Consider the following 23,498-nt stretch of genomic DNA (forward strand, 5'->3'; position numbering starts at 1 on the left):
TGAAATGTTAACAGGTGAATTGCAGGAAAAAGCTCTCCACCCAGTTTCCATAAGCACAAGCCAGGAGTCAAATCATCCAAGGCTGATAAGCCCACGGATTTACAATTGCGTTCAAAATCCAGTGTGTATCGGAATCTCAGCAGCGAAAAATGCTTATCACAAGCCCAGGGTTTGTTCTTTGGCAGAGCTATAGTGAGGCCAGAAGGATGATCCTAATTCAGGTAGTGCTAGGATAGTCTTTGGAGAATCACTGGCTGAAGAAAAAAATATAGACAGGTCGATGGAAACTTATCAAGTCTGCCTGCACCAAGAGGCAACTGCCTGTATCACCATTCATCCATCCATCTATCCATTCACTGAACCAACTGAGGTAGTTTCTTAATATGCCAGATACTCTATCCAGCTTTGACCACGAGTTTTTGTTTGTTTGTTTGTTGTAATTGATAACAATTCTATTCAATGCACTTATCAAAGCCCATGTAACATCAGTACACCAAAATACTCTTAAAAATACAAAATGCAAAAATACAAATACAAAATACAAAACTACAAAATGTGAGTGGATGCTCACAATTCAATGAGATACCTTGACCACAAGTTTTTGAAAAGGGAAATAAAAATGAAAGGTTCCCAGGACTCAGCTAGTCTGAGATTCTCATGCCGTACTTTACAGATGAGGAAACTAAGAACTAGAAAAGGGAAGTGAATTTCCAAGAGCTATCTGGTGAGAACCTTGAGCCCGTTTGCCCAGCTCCCAATAAATGTTTCCCATATAGCTATGTCTGCAAGCTTAGACTACTTGTGACTTGAAATTCATAGTTCATAATCTTCAGATCAGGAGACTATGGTTCAGTGAATAAAACTGAAATTCCCAGAAGTGCTAGATGACCGAGCAGGTAGAGAGATAGATAGATAATTAATAAATGGATAGATAGATAGAGATTTAATATGTATGAGATATATAACATACATAAAATTGTTGTTCAGTTGCTAAGACGGGTCCAACTCTTTGAGACCCCATGGAGGGCAGCACACCAGGCTTTCCTGTCCTTCACTGTCTCCCGAAGTTTGCTCAATTTCATTTCTGTTGAGTCAGAGGTATTATCTAACCATCTCATCCTCATACATAAATTACTTATGTCTATATATTCTATTTCTATTCTTTCTTTTTCTTCCTGCTTCCTTCCTTTCTTCTCCCTTCCTTCTCCTCTTGACTATATAAGTCATATAGTCAAGATTTATTCAACATCATAATCCTTGACTCAGAGACAGTGGAAGTAATTCTAGGAAGTCCCTTCCTGTCTTTCCCTCCAGCCATGGGTGGATGCCAAACAGAAGATGTTCTAAAGTTTGGGACCTGCCAGGGTGCAGAGTATAAACTACCCACCTCTTCATCCCCAAATACCTTCAAGTTTTTAAAGGATAAAAATGGAGAAAGGCAGCTCATGTGGGAGAAAGAACGTGGGCTGTGAGTGTGGAGCTCAGAATTCGAATACCGGTTTTCTCATGACACCAGTGAGTCCTGAGAATGAGAGAAAATGGAAAGAAATTAACCTATTAGGTGGGGTGCCTAGGATGTGCTAGGCCCTTTATAAACTTGCCTAATTTAGCTGTAGGGTACAGATTTTATTCTCCTCGATGTATGATTAGCTAAACAGGGCCCAAGCGAAATGAGGGAACTTGTAGAGACACCAATAGCATAGAACTCAGCTTCATCACAGCACACGTGTTAAGTTGGGCCCCAAACAGTGTCGGCCTCGGTTTATCAGTCATTGACTCCCAGAGCCTCTTGGCTAGACCGGAGCTCGGCTCAAAGAATCCTTCTGAATAACAGTTGTAAACAGTTGAAATGCTGGAAAGGCACATATTTTATCTGGAAATGGGCACTAACTAATGAACAAATTCCTAATACAGATCTGAAGATCTAAAGATCTGGATTGAGTGAAAAAAGATTTGCCCTTGAAGTTGACCTTGAAAAGACATGAAACACAGAACACAGCAATTCCTCAGAAGGGCACTGAGCCAGGGAGTTATTTATTTAAGCTTCTCAACCGTTATTTGGGGTAGACACTCTGATTCCTGGGCTTCCCAGGTGGAGCTAGTGATAAAGAACCCTCCCACCAATGCAAGAGATGTAAGAGACTCAGGTTTGACTTCTGGTTCAGGAGATCCCCTAGAGGAGGGCATGGCAACCCACTCCAGTATTCTTGCCTGGAGAATCCCATGGGCAGAGAGGAGCCTGGCGGGCTACAGTCCCTAGAGTCACAATGAGTCTAACACGACTGAACAACTAAGCATGCAGGAACACAGTCATTCCTACCAGGCTTACAAGCTTGCCTGAGGTCACATGGCCAAGATTTGAACCTAGAACTTCTCATTCAGCTTCTGGGAAACATGGGCCCGTGCCTTTGATCAGAGGCTCTGCTGGGTTTGTTAATGGAGAACACCACAGCTGAGAACAACATTTAAGGCAGCAAGACACTTTTAAAAAGAAATCATGGAGCTTAGACATGACAAATGTTTATTTTCTACGTAAGTCAAGTCCAGAGGTAAACAGTTCCAGGCTGTTTGGCAGCTCTGTCCCTTGAAGTTCTCAGAAACCCTGCCCCTCCTGCCTCGCTTGTTCTCATTGTCTAAAATAGTGATGCCTGCAGGAGGCAGGAAGGGAAGGAAAAGAAGGAATGAACAGCACACAAAAATTTTCCTCAAGAAAGTCTCCTGGAGATTGTGAGTTGATTTTTCATCTCTTCCATCAACCAAAACTTGAACCCATGGCCAAGTGATGACAAAGACATGTAATAAGGACTTACTCTAGGTGGCCGCATACCCTGCTACCCATGAGGGTTTCTAGTGCGGAGAAGCAAGGGAAAAGGTGCGGGGGACACAATTGTCTTGGCTCTGGGTACTTAGTGATGGGAAGTTGGGATTCGCCAGCCTCTTGCTTTTACCAGATATTTATGAGTGAGTTCCAGTACTTTGGCCATCTGATGCAAACAGCTGACTCACTAGAAAAGTCCCTGATGCTGGGAAAGATTGAGGGCAGAGGAGAAGAGGGTGTCAGAGGATGAGATGGCTGGATAGCATCATTGACTTAATGGACATGATCTTGAGCAAACTTCGGCAGATGGTGAGGGACTGGGAGGCCAGCTGCAGTCCACGGGGTGGCCAAGAGTCAGACATGACTGGGCAACTGAACAACAACAACCCTCACCCTCACCATACCTCTCTCCCCTGTGCCTCTCGTTCCGAAATCTTGTGACTGAAATGAAAGCAGAAGCTCATTTTGCTTGGGGAACCCATCTGGTTTGGGAATACAGTCATCTGAAAGGCCTGTGAACTGACTTCACTTCCTAGAGAAACAGAAAGCTCGAGGACTCTGCATTTTCCCACTGCGACTCCTCTTCTCACACCAGAGAAGCAGGTCCTCTTCCCGGGACCAGCCCAGGATTTCCTTCCCTGTGACCACCTCACGGCAGCAGCCCTCGGAAGCTCGGACAGCCACCCTTGTCCCTGGAAAGGGGTCACAGACCAGGCAGCCACCTTGCACCTCCAGGGGCTTAAGTTCATGGACACGTTTATAAGTCAAAATAGCCTGAGAGTCTCTCTGAAAGTGAAAGTGTTAGCCGCTCAGTCGTGTCTGACTCTTTGCAACCCCGTATACTATGTAGCCTGCCAGGTTTCTCTGTGCATGGAATTCTCCAGGCAAGAATACTGGAGTGGGTTGCCATTCCCTTCTCCAGGGGCTCTTCCCAACCCAGGGATCAAACTTGCATCTCCTGCTTTGTCAGGCAGGTTCTTTACCTCTGAGCCACCTGGGATGGTCCACCTTCCACGGCACAAGAGTTGGAGTATCTATGTCAGTAATTCTCAGACCTCTGAGGCCAGAGTAAATACCACCATAGGAGCTTGTGTAAAAAGCAGTTGGTTTGCTCAGGGACCTAAGTTTGCTTTCTTCTGTTTTATAAACCAACCAAGATGCGATTGGTCAGGGGACCAACACTTGATGGGTATATTGGACACTCTTGCCACACCTCTGTAGGCATGAGGTGTCCACGTTCAAGACCAAAGTCTGGGGCAATTACCCTGCTGGTAAGGAAATCCCCTGAGTTTACATGACACATATTCATCTTCACTTCCCTCTTAAAAATAACTTTTAGGGAAATGTTGTCTTTTGTTAAAAAAAAAAAAAAAGATGCCTCCTTGAGGGGCACACAGAAGTCAGTTCTCCGTGGCCGTGAGGTGCCAGTGGGTGATGAGGGACCCTCCACTGACACGGCATCACCATCACTCTTTCAGGATGATGACATGGAAAGCTACTGAGCTGCTTCCTCATCTTTCTAGAAAACAGCTCTCTCTCTCTGAGAAGCCAACCTATCTGTCAGTCCCAGGAAGACTCAAAGACCTGGAAGAATTGGAGTGGGGGGAGGAAGTCACTAGGGTGAGGATCTGGGTCCAGCAAGAGAGAGTGCCAAAGTCAAGTTTGCTCAGCAAGGGAGGGGATCAAGTTCATCTTGAAGTTCTATCACTGGTCCTGGGTGTTTCTGCAGCCGACTGTTCATTTATTGTCACTTACCATACACAGAGTTAAGGAGTGATCAGAGCCTGGGGTCTCACCACTGCCTCGGGGGAGGCAAGCACCACCGTCTATAACTATGTAATATATTCGTTGGCTAGCTTTGTTCCTACACACTATGGAGAAGCCGAGCAGGGTATATTAATCAGGGACGACTAACATCTATAATGCATAAACTACAGAGCTTAATAGTTCTGCTTCCCTGGTGGCTCAGACGGTAAAGTGTCTGCCTACAATGCGGGAGACCCGGGTTCAATCCCTGGAAGATCTCCTGGAGAAGGAAATGGCTACCTACTCCAGTACTCTTGCCTGGAAAATCCCATGGATGGAGATGCCTGGTAGGCTACAGTTCACGGGATTGCAAAGAGTCAGACACGACTGAGCGACTTCACTTTCACTTAGTAGTTTAATAAAAGAAAGGTTTATTTCTTGCTCACATCACAATCCAATGGAAACTGAAGGGAATGGCAACCCACTCCAGTATTCTTATCTAGAGAATCCCATGGACTGAGGGGCCTGGCGGGCTACAGTCCCTGGGGTCACAGAGTCAGACACGACTGAGTGGCTAACACTCATACTTTTTCCAAATACTCATTCAGGATTCACTCTGCTTTTTCCCAGGGGCTTCCATTATCCCCGAGGGCCTTGGGGTCCTCTGTCTCTGGCCAGCCACTGGGGCAAGAGTGAGAGATGGAAGGTCAAGCACGATGGCCTGGAGTGGAATCTACCACACCTGCTGTGTCCCAGTGGCCATAGCACCGAGCCAAGGCCACCCAGTGGAAGGGACACCAGGAACTGTGTGCCCAAGCAAATGGGGTTTGATGAGCACACAGCATTCTCACCACCGTGCCGGATGCTGAGGCAGTGAGGACCAGGGCTAGAGGGTGCTCCTAATTTTTACCTGATGATGATAGGCAGGGATGGTCCCCTGGGGGAGGTGACATTTAAAATATAGTATGTTGGATGATGCTTTTGAACTGTGGTGCTGGAGAAGACTCTTGAGAGTCCCTTGGACAGCAAGGAGATCAAACCCATCAATCCTAAAGGAAATTAACTTTGAATATTCTCTGGAAGGACTGATGCTGAAGTTAAAGCTTCAATACTTTGGCCACTTGGTGAGAAGAGCTGACTCATCGGAAAAGACCCTGATGCTGGGAAAGATTGCGGGCAGGAGAAGAAGGGGGTGAAAGAGGATGAGATGATTAGATAGCATCACTGACTCAACGGACATTAATTTGAGCAATCCCCAGGGGATGGTAAAGGACAGGGAAGCCTGGTGTACTGCAGTCCATGGGGTCGCAATGTGTTGGGCACAACTGAACAATAACAACAAAACAACGGTGATGGATGAGAAGGATCCAGGCCTGGGCAGAGCTGAGAAGAGAACATTCTGGACTGGCAGACAGTACATGCAATGTCTCAGAGGTAGAGGAGCTTAGCATACAGCATGGACTTGAAAAGAGGCTGATGTGCCTGGAGTTCAGAGGAGGAATAAACTGGAAAGAGATAAGACCAGAGACAGGGCAGGAGCTGGGCTGTGCTGGGCTGTGCTGGCCTCTGGGAGCCACGGCAGGAAATCTGGACTATGTTTCATGGGCCATGAGTGACGGGAGCTGATTTACAGCTTCAAAACTGTGCTTTTAAAATTATATTTCCAAAACTCTGTGTTGTTCATAACACAGAGAGGTACTGAGGGTCCCAGAGATAAAAGACAAACCACTCCCTTCCCTACAGGAGGACGGCGTGTGTACACAACAAAGAAGCAATCAGATGCTGCCTCTTTTTATTTAAGTGTCCTGGTGAGTGAGACAGAAAACAACAGCTCTAACGATTTAGCGAGATTAAAGAAACCTGGAGTGGTCAGAAAGGGAAGCCCCAGGAGAATCTCAAAGGACACTGAGCATTTTGGAAAACAAAACGGAGGAGGCAGGGACTCCAGGTGGAATCAACATAAGCAAAGACTCAGAAGTGGCATGTACCATATGTGGGGAATCCAAGAGGGGCTCAGACTGCCATGTTGCTGAAAGAAGAGACTTCTCAGCTCTCCATGAAGATGTGGGTATAATGACTATGCCCAAGGAGGCCAATCTCCTAAAATGAAATGATACTGAACCTGAACTTAGTGGCACTGCTGTCCTGGATCACAAAGACCAGAGAAATTCCCCAATAATTCTGTTCTCATTTGCTCCTGCCAGACTAGCTGGTGTAACGGGTGACTTTATTCACTTACTTGATGAGAGAGTGTGTGTGTGTGTGTGTGTGTGTGTGTGTTAGTTGCTCGGTCGTGTCCGACTCTCTGTGACCCCACAGACTGCAGCCCGCCAGTCTCCTCTGTCCATGGAATTCTCCAGGCAAGAAAACTGGAGTGGGTTGCCATTTCCTTCTCCAGTGGGAATTTTAGTAGTAGCAGTTTAGTCGCTAAGGTGTGTTTGACACTTGCGACCCCACAGACTGTAGCCTACCAGGTTCCTCTGTCCATGGAATTCTCCAGGCAAGAATACTGGAGTGGGTTGCCATTTCCTTCTCCTCGTGAGAGAGTACAAATTGCTAAAGGGCTGAAAAACCTGTGGGTTTCTCTGCCAGGGATCTCAGTAGTGGGTGTAACTGCACTGGGACAGGAAGATGGTATTAGTGCCCCAGGGGGATGGTCACTGCTAGTCCTACCACCAGGATGGATGGTGGACAGTGCAGACAGGATTCTACTCCTCCGGGCTCACTGTCTCAAGATTAGCTTTGGCTACTTGACACTTGCCCCATGCTTGAGTCCTAGGCAAATTCCAGAGAATTGTGTTTCCACTGAGCCAAAGTTTCATGAATGCGCACATTGTGTCTTACAAAAGACTTGGGCATGCTGAGACAAATTCACAGCTATTAATTTTGTATTTCGGTATGGGAAGAGAGGGTATCCCAGGTGGCACTAATGGTAAAGAACCCGCCTGCCAATGCAGGAAATGTAAGGGGCGCCGGTTCGATCTCTGGGTCAGGAAGATCCCCTGGAGGAGGGCATGGCAACCCACTCCATGGCAACCACTCCAACCCACTGGAGAATTCCATGGACAGAGGAACCTGGCAGGCTAGAGTCCAGAGCGTTGCAAAGAGTCGTACATGACTGAAGCAACTTAGCACACACATGTGGGAAGAGAATTTAGGGTGAAAGGACAAAAGTTAAAGAACATGATGAAACCGGACCAAAAGGTAGCAATAAATATCCTACCACAATCCTCTACACTGCTTGGACACAGGCCAGGAATTTGCCCTGAAAGTCTGTCTCATCAGCCAAAGAAGGAAGGGAAATAACGCTCTTTTCTAGGACTGATACTAGTCATTCACTCAAAGCAAACCAAATGCTAAGCTGAATGCAGCTTCCGGTCCTGAGACCTGCTAGAAGCTTCTCACATATGTGCTAATAAAGAGAACATGATAAGAACATTCTCTGCCTACAATGTTCCTAAATTCAGACTCACAGCATGAACATATACTGCAATTTAGGAAAATTAAGTCTATGCAGAAGCAAAAATACCTGTAGGCCATGTGAGCAATTCTTTGGTGGTTTTGCATAATCTGAGGGTAAAATGTGAAACATTTACCCTGACTGCGCTAGATAACCTTCAGGCAATCTTTCATCGATCAAGTTCAAAGGAAGCAGTTGAGTGTTGAAGCACCCCCACGGAGCAATATTTATTCAACAAATGCCTATCAAGAACTCATGTGTTCCATACTGGACCCTGCACCTGAAGCCAGGGAGAGACAAATAAGTAGATACTGTCCCTAAGCTCAAACTAGAAGAGGACGACAGAGGATGAGATGGCTAGATGGCATCACCGACTCAGTGGACATGATTTTGGGTAAACTCCGGGAGTTGGTGATGGACAGGGAGGCCTGGCATGCTGCAGTCCATGGCATGGCAAAGAGTCAGACACGACTGAGTGACTGAACTGAACTGAAGGTCAAACTATGTAGTCTGTTCAAGAAAACAATGTATGGATAGATAACAATGTGTGGATAGATTACGGCAAATGCAACATGTGTGTCAGAGGGGGAGGGGACAGCACTAGGTCCTTGACTGAGATGCTGCCGAGTCATCACTTGGGTGCAACTAATTGTGGAGCAGGGTTCCTCCTAACTGCTTCTCTTTCAGTGGGAAGGCTGACCTGCTGTAGAAAGAGCCAGGCTTCTGAGTTGGGATTTGATTTTCTTTCCTCCTTTTCCAATTGCCCCTGTTAGTCAAGAGCAGCTGATAGAGCAAGAAGCATGAAAATGTGCACTTCATTTTGAGCAATTACAGTCAAGAACAATTAACTGAAATGAGCACAAGATTTCTGGAGAAAAACAAGGGCCCAGTCTTTCCAATGTTTTGCAATAACATTTTGCTGTTTTTGTTGGCAGGACAGTACCAGACTATTAATGAGCCTCTTCTTCATGGCGTAAGTCAGCTGCTTTCTTTACCTATTTTGTCAGTCTTTGATATTTAAAAAGTAAGTGGCTTTTTTCTAGGTACTTGGTGAATTGTAAAAAATTAAACTTTTCCGAATGGCATGATTTCCTGGCAGAGAAAAGTGCATTTCAAGTCTTGGGTAGAACTCAGTATTCCTACAATACATGTAAATCAAATCATTGTGCTGTATGCCTGAAACTTATACAGTGATGTATGTCAGTTATTTCTTGGTAAAGCTGGATAAATAAATAAATATATTGAGGCATTAATACAGAAAAAGACAAAAAACTGTATTTCAATTCCTCAGCTATAAAATGAAGATAAAAATAAATTCATAATGGCTATTGTGAAGACTAATTAAAGTGAAAATGCCAACACATGGTGCTGGCAAGTGTTTGGTGAGAAAAGCACTTCCTAACACTTATGGCGAAATTTTAAATAACAAGAAATTCTTTGGAAAGCAATTTTATAAGATTAACTAACAAATACAAAAATATTCATTTTCTAATTCTATGGGACAAATTAAAGAATTAACCTAAAATTTGGATTAATAGTTAAGTGCTCATTTATATTTTATAATATATTTTAAATGGCAACACACTGGAATCACCCTAGATATTCAATAATAGAAAAATCATTGAATATATTATAATATATTCACATTGTTCTGCTGTTCAGTCACTCAGTCCAACTCTTTGTGACCCCCTGGACTGCAGCACACCAGGCTTCCCTGTCCTTCACCATCTCCCGGAGCTTGCTCAAACTCATGCCCATCGAGTCGGTGATGCCATGCAGCTATCTTGTCCTCTGTCGTCCCCTTCTCCTGCTGCCTTCAATCTTTTCCATCATCAGGGTCTTTCCCAAAGCACTGGATCTTCACATCAGGCGGCCAAATTATTGGAGCTTCAGCTTCAGCATCAGTCCTTCCAGTGAATAGTTAGGACTAGTTTCCTTTAGGATTGACTGGTTTGATCTCCTTGCAGTCCAAGGGCCTCTCTAGAGTCTTCTCCAGCACCACAGTTCAAAAGCATCAATTCTTCAGCACTGAGCCTTCTTTATAGTCCATCTCTCACATCCACACATGCTACTGGAAAAACCATAGCTTTGACTATGCAGACCTTTGTCAGCAAAGTGCTGTCTCTGCTTTTTAATATACTGTCTAGGTTTATCATAGCTTTTCTTCCAAGGAGCAAGCGTCTTTTAATTTCCTGGCTGCAGTCACCATCCACATTGATTTTGGAGCCCAAGAATATGAAATCTGACACTCTTTCCACTTTTTCCCATCTATTTGCCATTAAGTGAAGGGACTGGATGCCACGATCTTCGTTTTTTGAATGTTGAGTTTTAAGCCATCTTCCATTAATAATATTTACAAGGAATTTTAATGACTAAAAGAAAATTTTAAATTTATAACATGAAATCAGCTACCTAAATAATTTAATTGTTAAAAATTACATGTACATAATTTAAATAGCTTTAATATATCTATAGATGATAAATGGAATAGATAGAAATGATAGAGATAGATGATAGATATATGAATAGATAGATAGAATTTACCTGTAAAACCTTTGGTTCTTTATTTTTTGAAAGATTTCTTTAAGAACTAAATTAAAGCTATGAATCCTCACCCTAGGACACGCGCACACATGCATGCATGTACACATGCACACACAATCAATCAATCCCAAAATATTTTGTAAAGTGGAAGGCTTATATATACTGAGCTTTTAGTAAGAACCCTTGGTATTAACAGGAGACAGATACTAGACAGGTTTATGCTGTCCCGTGGAGAACACAGACTTACTAAATTGCATTCCACCCTTTTGTGTTGAATGATCCGAGTTGCCATGAGCCAAAATGAAGCCCCAAAAGTTCTCCAGATAGGGGCCTGGTGAGTCCCCACTGTGCTTTTTCTTACCTGAAAACCAAACTCATCATATAAACTAGTCTTTACTTTTACCAAACTGCTTCAATAGAGTGATGATAGAAAAAGGCATACACTTGGAGTCTTAGGACTAGTAAGACCTATATACATATATATATATATTCTGCATTATTCTCATTCTCGAATATATATATTATTAATATATATAATAATGAGAATAATACATATTATATATTAAATTATTAATATATGTTCTATATCATAATATAATGTATATTATATATAATAATGAGAATAATATATATTATATATATTAGAGAATATACATATATAGAGAGAATATATGTATATTAAAGAACAAGAATAATGCAGACTTAGAATTTAAACTTAAGCCTATCTAATTCCAGGTTCCTACACTACAGTAAAATCACCTCATGGATTTTTCTGCTTATACAATGAAATAAAGCACAGAAAGCACCTAGGACATATAAACTTCTTAACAGGTGTTAGAGAGGCTTTAAAGGGAGGTGAACAAAGCATGATTGGTAGGCTTCCTTTGTCTCAGACTTTCTTTATTAGTAGCTGTTATCACAGTAGCCGTCATAATAATATTTACAGCTAGTATTTATTGAGTGCTGACCATCAGGCATTTTGCCCAAAATTTTACATGCATTGTCTCATTAAGACACTTCTGGTAGTCTATTTATCACCTTACTTAAAGTGTGGTGTACTATTACCAGTTTTATTTCAGGCAGAAGAGCTCTTTTCAACATTTCTTGTAAGGCTGCTCTAGTGGTAATGAACTCCCTCAGGTTTGTTTGCCTGGGAGAGCCTTTATTTCTCCTTTATATCTGAAAGGTAACTTTGCTGGGTAGAGTATCTTTTATCTTCCAGTATTCTTGACTCTTCCCTGGTAGCTCTGTGATAAAGAATCCTCCTGTAATGCAGGAGATGTGGATTCGATCCCTGGGTGGGGAAGATCCCCTGGAAAAGGGAATGGCTACCCACCCACTCCAGTATTCTTGCCTGGAGAATTCCATGGACAGAGGAGCCTGGTGGGCTACAGTCCTTGGGGCTTCAAAGAGTCAGACATGACTTAGTGATTAAACGACAAATTTTGAATATATCATTCCTCTCTCTCCTGGCCTGTAGAGGTTCTGCTTAGATATCTGCTGATAGCCTAATGGGAGTACCTTTGTAGGTGATTATCTTTTTTCCCTGACTGCTTTTAAAACCTTTATCATTGACCTTTGACAGTTTTGATATAATGTGTCTTGGAGAAGATATTTTTGCATTATGATAATTAAGTGTTCTATGAGTTTCATGAACTTGTATATCCAGTTCCTTCCTCAGATTTGGAAAATTCTCAGCTGTTATGTTTTTAAATAAACGCTCCCTTCTCCCTCTCTTCCCCTTCTGGCATATCCACTATTCTCATGTTGCTTCTTTCTCATGGAATCAGATAGTTCTTATAGAACTTTTTCATTGCTTTAAAATCTTAGTTCCTTCCCCTCTTCTACCTGAATATCATTTTTAAGTTTCTTTCTTTGAGCTCACTGGTTCTCTCTTCCATATGGTCTGCTCTGTTTCCAGTGCTTTCTAATGCATTCTTCATCTCATTTATTGAGTTCTCAAGCTCCAGAATTTCTGTTTGGTTCTTTTTTAGAGTTTTAGTCTCTTCGGTAAGTATTGCTTCTGTTCACTGGTTTTACTCCTGAGCTCATTGAATTGCTTTCTGAGTTTTCTTATAATTCTGAGTTTCTTCATGACAGCTCTTTTGAATTCTCCATCAATTAGATCATAGTCTGCTGTGACTTTAAGTTTGGTTTCTGGATAATTGTTATGTTTGTGATATGAGACTGTGTGACCATGGTTTTTCATGGTGCTTGATGAGCTGTTCTTCTACCAGTGCATTTGAAGTAGTAAACACCCCTCTCGTTTAGGTAAAGCTTTGTTTACTTCGACTCTAACAGATCCACACATTGATAATTAGAGGCCTTTCTTCTGATTTTCAGTACATGCTGCTAAAGCACAAGGTTTTGTTTTTTTCTTACCTCAGCTCTATTTGAGAATTAGCACTTTCCACCCTCCACTGCTTCTACCAGAGTGGTCACTGGTGCCCTTGTCATTTCTGCTTATGCCTCTGGGGTCACTGGGGGTGCCTTTCTGATGCCATTGTCACTGCTGCCGTTGACATCTTCATGTCCGGTGTTGCTTGGCACATTGGAACTGCTACCGTAGCAAGGGATGGGGAGCCAGGTAATACTGCTATGGGCAGGAGGTGACAGAGTCACAGATACACCTGGAGGTTGCTGCCCAGTTCCCTGTAGTCATGGGCACCACTGTAGCCATGACCTAGAGTCATGTGCACCATACCTGCTGGTGCTACCAGGCTTTCTGGGGTTCAGGATTATGGGCACTACTTCTATTCTTCCCCTAGTTCTACCCACTCTACATATTCCAATCTAGCCTTCTTCAAATGGACAAACATGTGGGTCTCTCTGGAGTCCAGGTGTCTTGGGCAGAGGAACCTTTGTTGAGTTCAGTTCAGTTCAGTCACTCAGTCGTTTCTGACTCTTTGAGACCCCATAGACTGCAGCATGCCAGGCTTCTCTGTCCATCACCAACTCCTGGAGCTTGCTCAAACTCATGTCCAGAGAGTCAGTGATGTCATCCAACCATCTCATCCTCTGTCATCCCCTTCTCCTCCTGCCTTCATTCTTTCCCAGCATCAGGGTCTTGAAGGAGTCAGTTCTTTGCATCATGTGGCCAAAGTATTGGAGTTTCGGCTTAAACATCAGTCCTTCAATGAATACTCAGGATTGATTTCCTTTAGGATGGACTGGTTGGATCTCCTTTCAGTCCAAGGGACTCTCAAGAGTCTTCTCCAACACCACAGTTCAAAAGCATCAATTCTTTGGTGCTCACCTTTCTTTATAGTCCAACTCTCACATCCATACATGTGAATACTTGCATCAATTCTTTGTTGAGTTATGGATGTCTTAATTGTTGTAGATTGAAGGGGAGAGACAAAGGGAGTGTCTCACACTACCATGATGCTTTCTAAGGATATCGTTACAATTCTGCCACCATGAGAGATTAACTCTCCTAGACTCCAAACTCTTAAATCTCTAACTCGCAGCTAAGGGAATCTCTATTACTCCCCTGGCCAGCACTGTAGCCTATCATCTTTGTCATTGTTGTACCTTCCCTTGACTTACTGAAATGTCCCCTCCTTAGGAAAGGAATTCCACAGAACTTCTGGATGGAGCAAAAGGCCACACAGATGATGACTATGAAGACCCTGAGCTTCGCATGGTAGAAGACTGGCAATCAGTGAAAATCTTACCAGCCAGGCCTATTAAGGAATCTGAATATTCAGGTAATGTTTAGGGCCTGAAACCTGAAAATCATATGCCCATGCTGCAATACTGTAGAGTGACCAAAGATGTAGGTTCTGAATTAGCAACTCTAGGTTAAAATCCTGTTTCCACAGCTTATTAGCTGTGTGACCTGGAGCAAGCATCTGAAAACCATTTCCTATATTTGAAGATAGGGTTCAAGATATCTGAAGATAGAGCTGACCCCATGTAACCCACGTGGTTACATGGATGACGCATGTTGAGTTCTCAGAGGAGGACTTTGTGCAGAGTCAGAGCTCTATGACTGTTTATTATCATCATGATGGTTCCCTGGTGGCTCAGATGGTAAAGAGTCTGCCTGCAATGGGGGAGACCTAGGACCAATCCCTGGGTTGGGAAGATCCCCTGGAGGAGGGCATGGCACCCCACTCCACTATACTTGCCTGGAGAATCCCCATGATGATATCTTGAGTCTGAGAAACAATTGATGAACATGGCAGAAGACAGACAGGCAGAGATGTGAGCAACATCCCTGTTAAGACAGAGTTGCAGAGAAGAGACCAGGACAAAAGGGAAGACTTTTAATATGGCTGATATATCTTGCTCATAGCCAGCATATAAGTAGCACAGAGCATGGCAGCAACCCAAGGCTTTTAAGAGAAAGGAAACCTTATTATACACCCACCTTTTCTTCTTTCTAACTGGAGCAACTTACACAGCTTCAGCAAGGTCTCTGAACCTTAAATCAAGCACAGTGTTGTGAGGGAAAAGAGGAAGCATTTGTGATTTGAGAGCCTGATATACTGAAATGAATCTACAGAAGTCCCTTAGAGGACAATTACCTTGTAAATAATAATGATACTCCTTTGTTAATTCACTCAATATGCATTAATTAATATCTATTGTATGCCAGTTATCATGTTAGGATTGATTAAGAGATATAAAGGTAAGTATAATGGAATAAATTTGGTATATAATGTATCAGTTCAGCTCAGTTGCTCAGTCATGTCCGACTCTTTGCGACCCCATGAATCGCAGCATGCCAGGCCTCCTTGTCCATCACCAACTCCCAGAGTTTACCCAAACTCATGTCCATCGAGTCGGTGATGCCATCCAGCCATCTCATCCTCTGTTGTCCCCTTCTCCTACTGCCCCCAATCCTTCCCAGCATCAGGGTCTTTTCAAATGAGTCAACTCTTCGCATCAGGTGGCCAAAGTATTGGAGTTTCAGCTTCAACATCAGTCCTTCCAATGAACACCCAGGGCTGATCTCCTTTAGGAGGGACTGGTTGGATCTCCTTGCAGTCCAAGGGACTCTCAAGAGTCTTCTCCAACACCACAGTTCAAAAGCATCAATTCTTTGGTGCTCAGCTTTCTTCACAGTCCAACACTCACATCCATACATGACTACTGGAAAAACCATAGCCTTGACTAGATGGATCTTTGTTGGCAAAGTAATGTCTCTGTTTTTAATATGCTGTCAAGGTTGGTCATAACTTTCTTTCCAAGAGTAAGCATCTTTTAATTTCATGGCTGCATTCACCATCTGCAGTGATTTTGGAGCCCCAAAAAATAAAGTCTGACACTGTTTCCACTGTTTCCCTATCTATCTGCCATGAAGTGATGGGACCGGATGCCATGAACTTAGTTTTCTGAATGTTGAGCTTTAAGCCAACTTTTTCACTCCCCACTTTTACTTTCATCACGAGGCTCTTTAGTTCTTCTTCACTTTCTGCCATAAGGGTGGTGTCATCTGCATATCTGAAGTTATTGACATTTCTCCCGGCAATCTGATTCCAGCTTGTGCTTCATCCAGCCCACTGGCTCTCATGATGTACTCTGCATATAAGTTAAATAAGCAGGGAGACAATATACAGCCTTGACATACTCCTTTTCCTATTTGGAACCAGTCTGTTGTTCCATGTCCAGTCCTAATTGTTGCTTCCTAACCTGCATACAGGTTTCTCAAGAGGCAGGTCAAGTGGTCTGGTATTCCCATCTCTTTCAGAATTTTCCACAGTTTATTGTGATCCACACAGTCAAAGGCTTTGGCATAGCCAATAAAGCAGAAATAGATGTTTTTCTGGAACTCTCTTGCTTTTTTGATGATCCATCAGATGTTGGCAATTTGATCTCTGGTTCCTCTGCCTTTTCTAAAACCAGCTTGAACATCTGGAAGTTCACAGTTCACGTATTGCTGAAGCTTGGCTTGGAGAATTTTGAGCATTACTTTACTAGCATGTGAGATGAGTGCAATTGTGCGGTAGTTTGAGCATTTTTTGGCATTGCCTCTCTTTGGGATTGGGATTAAAACTGACCTTTTTCAGTCCTGTGGCCACTGCTGAGTTTTCCAAATTTGCTGGCATATTGAGTGCATCACTTTCACAGCATCATCTTAATTATGTAAATTATATAGCTATTGTTGTTGTTCAGTCACTCAGCCATGTCTCTCTCTCTGCAATCCCATGGACTATAGCCTGCCAGGCTCCTCTGTCCATGGGATTCTCCAGGCAAGAATACTGGAGTGGGTTGCCATTTCCTTCTCCAGGGGATCTTCCTGGACCAAGGATCTAACCCATGTCTCCTGCATTGGCAGGTGGATTCTTTACCACCAATCTACCAGGGAAGCACAAGTATATAGTTAGGTATATGTTAAGTATAAAATATGTATGTTAAGTATGTAATGTGGGCTTCTCTGGTAGCTCAGCTGGTAAAGAACCCACTTGCAATGCAGGAGACCCCGGTACTATTCCTGGGTCAGGAAGATTCCCCGGCAAAGGGATAGGCTACTCAATTCAATATTCATGGGCTTCCCTGGTGGCTCAGATGGTAAAGAATCTGCCTGCAATGTGAGAGACCTGGGTTCAATCTCCTGGGTTGGGAAGATCCCCTGGAGAAGAGTATAGCAACCCACCTCACTATTCTTGCCTGGAGAACCCCTATGGACAGAGAAGCCTGATGGGCTACAGTTCATGGGCTCGCAAAGAGTCGGACATGACTCAGCAACTAAGCACACATAAGTGTGTAACATAGAAAAGAGAGCCAGGGTTGTGCGCAGGTGGGTGGGGTCTAGGAAGATTTTTGAAGGGCATGACACAGTCCAAGCCTTGAAAGGTGAGTAGAATTTCCCACGTGGATAAGAGAATGAAGACTGTTCAGGTCCAGACTTTGGCATTTATTTATATGGACCAAGAGAAGTGATTTCTCCTCTTTGAGCCTCAGTCTCTTAATCTGTTAAGTGGAAGTAGAATTACATGCTCATGTCTATATCGTGATGGTTCAGGAAGTTCGTAGTTGTGCAAATATTTTGTCTATTACAGTGTGCAGAGTCATGTAAAGTATGACTTTAAATAATTTTTCTTTTTTCACAGATACACGCTATTTCAAGGGTATGATGGACACACCTGTGTCCTTAGATTCCAAGACCTCTCTCCCCACAGACAGGCAAACCTGGATGAAGCTGGAAGAAGTAAGTAAAAGCTTGACTGCATGAACCAAACACATGGAGGGCACTGCCTAGCAACCAAGAGCTTTACCATCTCTCATTTCCAAGGCATCTTGTTAGAATGTCTTGGGGATGAGCAGGTCAAGCTCAGTGAGGAACAGGGGGATTCAGCCGGAGGGATCATGATCCTTAGAATAAGTACCTAGAAAGGAAGAGAACTAACATTTGTGAAAGACTTTCTTTGAGCCAGGCATCAGGTTAGGGACGTTTACCTGCATCTCACTTAATACGCATCCTATTCTCTGGGAGCAGAATTTAAACCCAAATCTCTTTGATAATAACATATCATTTTGTCCAGATTTAGGCCCAATGATTCCAACTGTTAATGGTGTGGTAGTAAGTACAGTCAGCCCTCTATATCTGTCAGTTCCCCATCTGTAGAGTCAATCAAGGATTAAAAAAAAATCTATTAAATTCCAAGAAGCAAAACTCGAATTTACCACATGCCAGCAACTATTTACATAGCATTGACATTGTGTTAGGTATTACAAGTAATCTAGAGATAATTCAACCAACCAAGGATTTTGTAGTACCTTAGTATGTACTTGATGAAAAAATCTGAGTATAAGTGGACCCACACAGTTCAAACCCATGCCTTCGAGGGTTTCACTGTACACAGAAGGATATGCATAGATTATTTACAAATACTCTGCAATTTCATATGAAGGACTTGAGCATCCACAGATGTGGGTATTCAAGGGGAGTGCTGGAAGTAATCCCCAGCAGATATCAAGGGATGACTGTAGGTCAACCTCTCTGAACCTCTTTGTAAACCCATTTGCCAAACAGGAGTGACAATCTCTTTCACGCTTACTTCAAAAAGCTGTTGAAAATATCTTGTAAATATAAGTGCTCTAAACACATATAGTATTTTATTTTTAATAACATTGCACAAAATACAAAGTAATCATCCGTGAGGTTGCAAGACTATCAGTCATAACATTTGGGTAAATTTCATGTCAATGTTTTCTATGCTAATATATTTCATGCAAGGAAGTCTTTGTTGTATAGTATATACTCGTTTTCCTTCCTTTGAACATTGTTTCAGTTGTACAACTATCTCCCATGTCATAAAACAAGCATCAATAAGCATAATATTTACAGATACTTCACTCTTCATATAAGATTTTTAATTATTTTATTTAACCATTGAGTGAAAACATTTTAAAGGCTTTCGGTACATATTGTGAGATTTCTCCCTGAAAAATCATTTCAATTTACCCTCCCAGAAGCCCTGTATTAGCATTTCCACCTCATAGAATTTTCTCCAAAACTGTGCATTATTTTTTTAATTATATTTTTTAAAAAAGAGAAAGATTTTGCTGTTCTTTCTTTGAAATGTGTTTCACTTTTATTAGTGACTGTGAACACATTTAAATATTTATAACACATTCATCCTTGTGCATTATCTATGCAAATGGTTTACTCATTTAACTAGAGGGTTTCTTTTAAATATTGACAAGAAAAGGAAACTACAATTTTTACCAAGTCGTTCACACAGAACACAGCCAACAGAGATTGGGAGAGCAAGATAAGGGATGAAATATTGAACACTTCCTCTTTACACAGATACTAAGCTAAACATTTTAGTCATTCACTCAACAAATTCATTTAAGAAACATATGTTGGAAGCGTGCCATGGACCAGACACAATTATCCACTCTGGTATGCAGCAGTAAACCACCATGGCCCTGCTCTCATGAAACTTACATCTAGTGGGAGGAGACCTATGATATGTAAACGGATAAATAATAGATACAAAAATGATATGTCAAGTGATGAGCTTTTAAAATAGAATGAAAGCAAGGCAGTCAGGGAAGACCTTTCTGAGGACAAATGGGAATAAATGAATGAATGAATGAATGACATTTAATCCTTAAAATAACCTTGCAAGATGAATGTTATAATTTTCATTTTAATGGCTCCAACTTTATGAGCTCTGTTTCTTTGGGCCAGTTACTTACCTTCCCTGAGCCTTTACGGTCTAAGCTATAAAATCTCATAGCTTTCATGATAATACATACAGGGCACAGTGCCTGGCACAATCAGTTACCAGATGACACCTCCATGAGCACAGGGACTATTTTAGCCCTAGCTTCTAGCACAGTGGCTTTATGTAAAAGGTTCTCAATAGATACTGGCCACATGGATGGAAGAGCTTCCAGGTGGTACTAGTGGTAAAGAACCTGCCTACCAGTGAGGAGACGTAAGAGACTCAGGTTCAATCCCTTGGTCTGGAAAATCCCCTGGAGGAGGACATGGCAACCCACTCCAGTATTCTTGCCTGGAGAATCCCATGGACAGAGAATCCTGGTGGGCTACAGTCCATGGGGTCACAAAGAGTTGGACATGACTGAAACGACTTAGCACAGCACACAGCACTTGAATGGAAATGGACAAACAAATAAACTCAGTCATTTGAACTGAAATTGGAAATATGACTAGCTTGAAATATGAGGGCTTCCTTGGTGGCCCAGTTGGCAAAAAGAATCCACCTGCAATGGAGGAGATCCGGATTCGATCCCTGGGTTGGGAAGATCCCCAGAGAAGGAAAAGGTAACCCACTCCAGTATTCTTGCCTGGGAAGTCCCATGGACAGAGGAGCCCGGCAGGCTATAGTCCATGGGGTCACAAAGAGTCAGACACAACTTAGCAACTAAATCACCTCCAAGCTTGAAATATTAATAGGAAAAAAAAAAACAGTCTTCTTTCCCCAGTTTGATTTCTTTTTTTTAGATTGGGTATAGTTGTTTTACAATATTATGTTAGTTTCTGCTGTACAACTAAGTGAATCAGCTCTATGTATACATATATCCCCTCCCTCTTAGACCTCCCTTCTGCTCCCCACCCCAATCCCACCAATCTAGACGTTACCACAGAGCACCAAACTGGGACCCTCTTGCCCTGTTGGTGGGAACGTAAATTGATACAGACACTATGGAGAACAGTAAGGATTTTCCTTGAAAAACTAAAAATAGAACTACCATACGACCCAGAAATTCCACTACTGGGCAGATATCCTGTTGTGGTTGTTCAGTCTCTCAGTCGTGTCTGACTCTTTGTGACCCCTTGGACGGCAGCACACCAGGCTCCCCTGTCCTTCACCATCTCCTGGAGCTTGCTCAAACTCATGTCCACTGAGTCGGTGATGTCATATCCTGAAAAAAAACATAATTCAAAAAGACCCAGTTTGATTTCTTTTCACATGGAAACTTTCTCTAGTCTGTCCTTCAAAGTTGTCATATCCAGTTCAGTTCAGCCACTCAGTCGTGTCCAGCTCTTTGTGACCCCATGGACTGCAGCACGCCAGGCCTCCCTGTCCATCACCAACTCCTGGAGTTTACTCAAACTCATGCCCATTGAGTCGGTGATGCCATCCAACCATCTCATCCTCTGTCGTCCCCTTCTCCTCCTGCCTTCAATCTTTTCCAGCATCAGGGTCTTTTCCAGTGAGTCAGTTCTTCACATCAGGTGGTCAAAGTATTGGAGTTTCAGCTTCAACATCAGTTCTTCCAATGAATATTCAGGACTGATTTCCTTTAGGATGGACTGGTTGGATCTCCTTGCAGTCCAAGAGATTCTCAAGAGTCTTCTCCAACACCACAGTTCAAAAGCATCAATTCTTCGGCGCTCACCTTTCTTTATAGTCTAACTCTCACATCCATACATGTGAATACTTGCAATTATCTCCGAGATGTACAACCGGGGCAGGCCCCAACAGTGACTGTTAGACAGGGAAGAGGGCATTTCAAGAGCCTCATCTCTAAAGCATGAAGCATACTCAGGGAACAGTAGGAATTTCAGAGGCGCTGGGTCAGAGGCTAAAGTCACAAGTTCTTGCCTGGTTATAAAGAGTAGAAAATTCTGACCTAAAAAGTTAAGCTTTTCTTTCCCTAGAAACCACCGATAATTCCTCTTTGCATGGAAGTAAACTTTCATGAGAAGAATGTGTTCTTAAAAGATGATAATTCTCATTTGATTTTTCTTAAATGACTATGCCAGAATTTAAGTCTCCATTCTTATTGCTTTATATCCTCTCATATTATCTTTGTAGCTTTTTGTTACAAATTTCTTCTTTTAGCTAGGTCACTTTACAAGTAGAACTATAATCTCAACATATTAAGTCAAGTGAAATCTTGTGAGAAATAGGAGATGGGAGAGGAGCACAACTTTGGCCAGGAGGCAAGTTGTCTTATAAATTAATTCAATAAGGACTTGGCCTCAATTCAAATAAAAAAGGGAGTTTTGCTTTTATAAACAATGTTTGAATTATCCAGTTCTTATGGTTAGCAGATTTTTTTTTTTATTATAACCTCATTCTCAGCAGTTAATCCCAATTAGTTTTGCACATGATGTGGTGATTAAACTATCTGTGAATTGGATCTTCAACAGTCCTTACAGGAACCAGTTCTTACGTTGACTCCTTAGACTGATTGCATGCGTGCACGCTATGTCGCTTCAGTTGTGTCTGATTCTTTGCGATCCTGTGGACTGTAGCCCAGCAGGCTCCTCTGCCCCTGGAATTCTCCAGGCAAGAATACTGGAGTGGGTTGCCATGCCCTTCTCCAGGGGTTCTTCCTGACTCAGGGATCAGACCCGAGTCTATAATTATGTCTCCTTCATTGGCACACGGGTTCTTTGCCACTAGCACCATCTGGAAAGCCCCCTTGGACTTGTTAAAACTATCTTAAGGCACTAAACCATTGGCCATCTTTTCATTTATTGAGCACTTGCTGTGTACAAAGCACTATGCTCAACAATGGGGATTTAAAAAAAAAAAAAGCCAATGTCCACAGTCTAACGGAGGAGGCAGTGGCCCAAATTGGCAGTTTTGAAATAATAATACAAGGTGTTAAGACTGAGGCGACACAAGATGCAAAGAGCAGGGAGCTGCATCACGTAGACCAACCAGAGGCTTTTGAGAAGCCTTCTGGAGGAAACGAATGCAAAGCAGTCTTCTACACCAATAGCACATTGCATGGTTATCCGTGGTTCTCCCCTGGGAACATTTTGCCCCCTAGTGGACGTTTACAATGACTGGCGACATTTTTGGTTGTTAAGACTTGGGGAAAGCTACTGACATCTAGTGGGCAGAGGGCAGGGATGCCGCTAAGTAGGCTGCAAACGCACAGGGCAGCCTCCCACAGCAAATTGCCTGGCCCCAACTCTCAATGGTGCCAAGGTTGAAAAACTTCTGTTACAATGAAACCTGTGTTACAACATTGCTGTAAACTCAGAACTGCATCCATATGAGTCCACCTTTAGCATCTAACCTCTTATTCTTCTTCATTCCCTCAGAATCTAGCATTGTTACAGGTATATAGTAGACATTAGAAAATCTATATTTGATAGAAAATGAGAATAGCCCTGGGGAGGGGCATAAAATACTTCTAGGCCTGGGATCCTATGCTAATACCATCAAAGTGTAGGCCCCTCTGGAGGAGATGCAGCCGAAAAACTCTCGTGCACAAGAGCCAAATGGGTCCAAATGTCCAAAGACACAATATGGAATATGGCCGGCTACAACTAGGGATTATCATCCTAAGTGAAGTAAGTCAGAAAGAGAAATAAAACTACCATATGATATAACTTGTATGTGAAATCTAAAACAGGACACGAATGAACCTATAAGGTCCATCTAGTCAAGGCTATGGTTTTTCCAGTAGTCATGTATGGATGTGAGAGTTGGACTATAAAGAAAGCTGAGCGCCAAAGAATTGATGCTTTTTAACCAT

At 42.7% G+C, this 23,498-nt stretch overlaps 1 protein-coding gene across 4 annotated transcripts in view; it reads left to right on the top strand.

Annotated features, from left to right (window-relative positions):
• The window catches only part of CLNK (cytokine dependent hematopoietic cell linker), a 200,062-nt gene that overhangs the window by 102,712 nt on the left and 73,852 nt on the right, over positions 1–23,498 (top strand). For all 4 annotated transcript variants that reach the window (XM_081487638.1, XM_081487833.1, XM_081487920.1 and 1 more), the window contains exons 5-7: positions 8,960–8,997; positions 14,137–14,278; positions 17,630–17,727. In XM_081487638.1, coding sequence (XP_081343764.1) covers positions 8,960–8,997; positions 14,137–14,278; positions 17,630–17,727 — 278 coding nt within the window. The remainder of the gene's footprint in view (positions 1–8,959; positions 8,998–14,136; positions 14,279–17,629; positions 17,728–23,498) is intronic.

This window comes from Giraffa tippelskirchi, chromosome 1 (genome assembly GCF_054371585.1).
Source record: "Giraffa tippelskirchi isolate mGirTip1 chromosome 1, T2T-mGirTip1v1.2.pri, whole genome shotgun sequence".
NCBI lineage: Eukaryota > Metazoa > Chordata > Mammalia > Artiodactyla > Giraffidae > Giraffa > Giraffa tippelskirchi.